This window comes from Limulus polyphemus, unplaced genomic scaffold (genome assembly GCF_000517525.1).
Source record: "Limulus polyphemus unplaced genomic scaffold, Limulus_polyphemus-2.1.2 Scaffold6494, whole genome shotgun sequence".
Lineage (NCBI taxonomy): Eukaryota > Metazoa > Arthropoda > Merostomata > Xiphosura > Limulidae > Limulus > Limulus polyphemus.
Genome location: NW_013672104.1, coordinates 32,264 through 33,242, shown reverse-complemented (window position 1 = coordinate 33,242; position 979 = coordinate 32,264). Strand labels below are relative to the sequence as shown.

General features: G+C 29.8%; 1 protein-coding gene across 1 annotated transcript in view; it reads right to left on the bottom strand.

The window, feature by feature from the left end:
* The window catches only part of LOC111089517 (adenylate cyclase type 10-like), a 30,254-nt gene that overhangs the window by 17,419 nt on the left and 11,856 nt on the right, over positions 1-979 (bottom strand). The window contains exon 6 of the mRNA XM_022402164.1: positions 167-307. Coding sequence (XP_022257872.1) covers positions 167-307 — 141 coding nt within the window. The remainder of the gene's footprint in view (positions 1-166; positions 308-979) is intronic.

Here is a 979-nt window from a genome sequence, read left to right as displayed (position 1 = left end):
TTATTTACTCCACTCCTACAGAAGAGTTTTAATTTACCAAGTATTATCTACTCCACTCCTACAGAAGAGTTTTAATTTACCAAGTATTATCTACTCCACTCCTACAGAAGAGTTTTAATTTACCAAGTATTATCTACTGCACTCCTACAGAAGAGTTTTAATTTACCAAGTTTTATCTTTAACTTTACTCCTACAGAAGTGTTTTGTTCTCCTTTCTCTTGCTGTATACAGAGAGAGCAGTCAGTGACTGATTCTAAAATCTCTCCCAGGTCCTGATCTTCTCTCCACAAACACAAAAGAGCATCACCTACAGGTATCAAAGAAGGTTTTCAAAAGTTGAGCAGATCACTTGTAGAATATACCTTGATGTAAGTACATAGACGTGCCACATTACATTTAATTAGATTGGTAATGGTTTTCATATATTCACATTACAATACAGTCAAGCAAGATAATTAATTGTGTGTTTCATATTCACTTATAGAGCATATAAAAAGTTAAATTGTCCTAGTATTAAGTTAGTATTCTAAGTTCTGCTTTATTGCTTACAAATAATAACCAGAAGCTTCCTTACAGGTACTTTTACATATCTTCAGAATACAAACTTTAAAACCTATGTTGTTTATTATTCAGTATATAATACTTCAAACATTGTTGTATGTTAAGTTAATCTATATTACTGAGGATGCTCTAAACAAGTAAGAGTAATATTACCAACATCATTCTCTTTACTTCTATATAAAAAATATAAGAAAAAAATAAACCCTATATATAGTTACATTAATCACTTACATTACAAAACCAACTATAATATATTATTGTTACTATTCAGTACACCATTTATGGTAATACCCTATGTACAGTATACCATTATCCAGACAAGATATACTTACTTTCCTTCTTTACTTAGTACACACAGTGGTAAAATAGACTTAAATCTCCAGTATGTTATTTTATTATCCAGACAAGATATACTTAC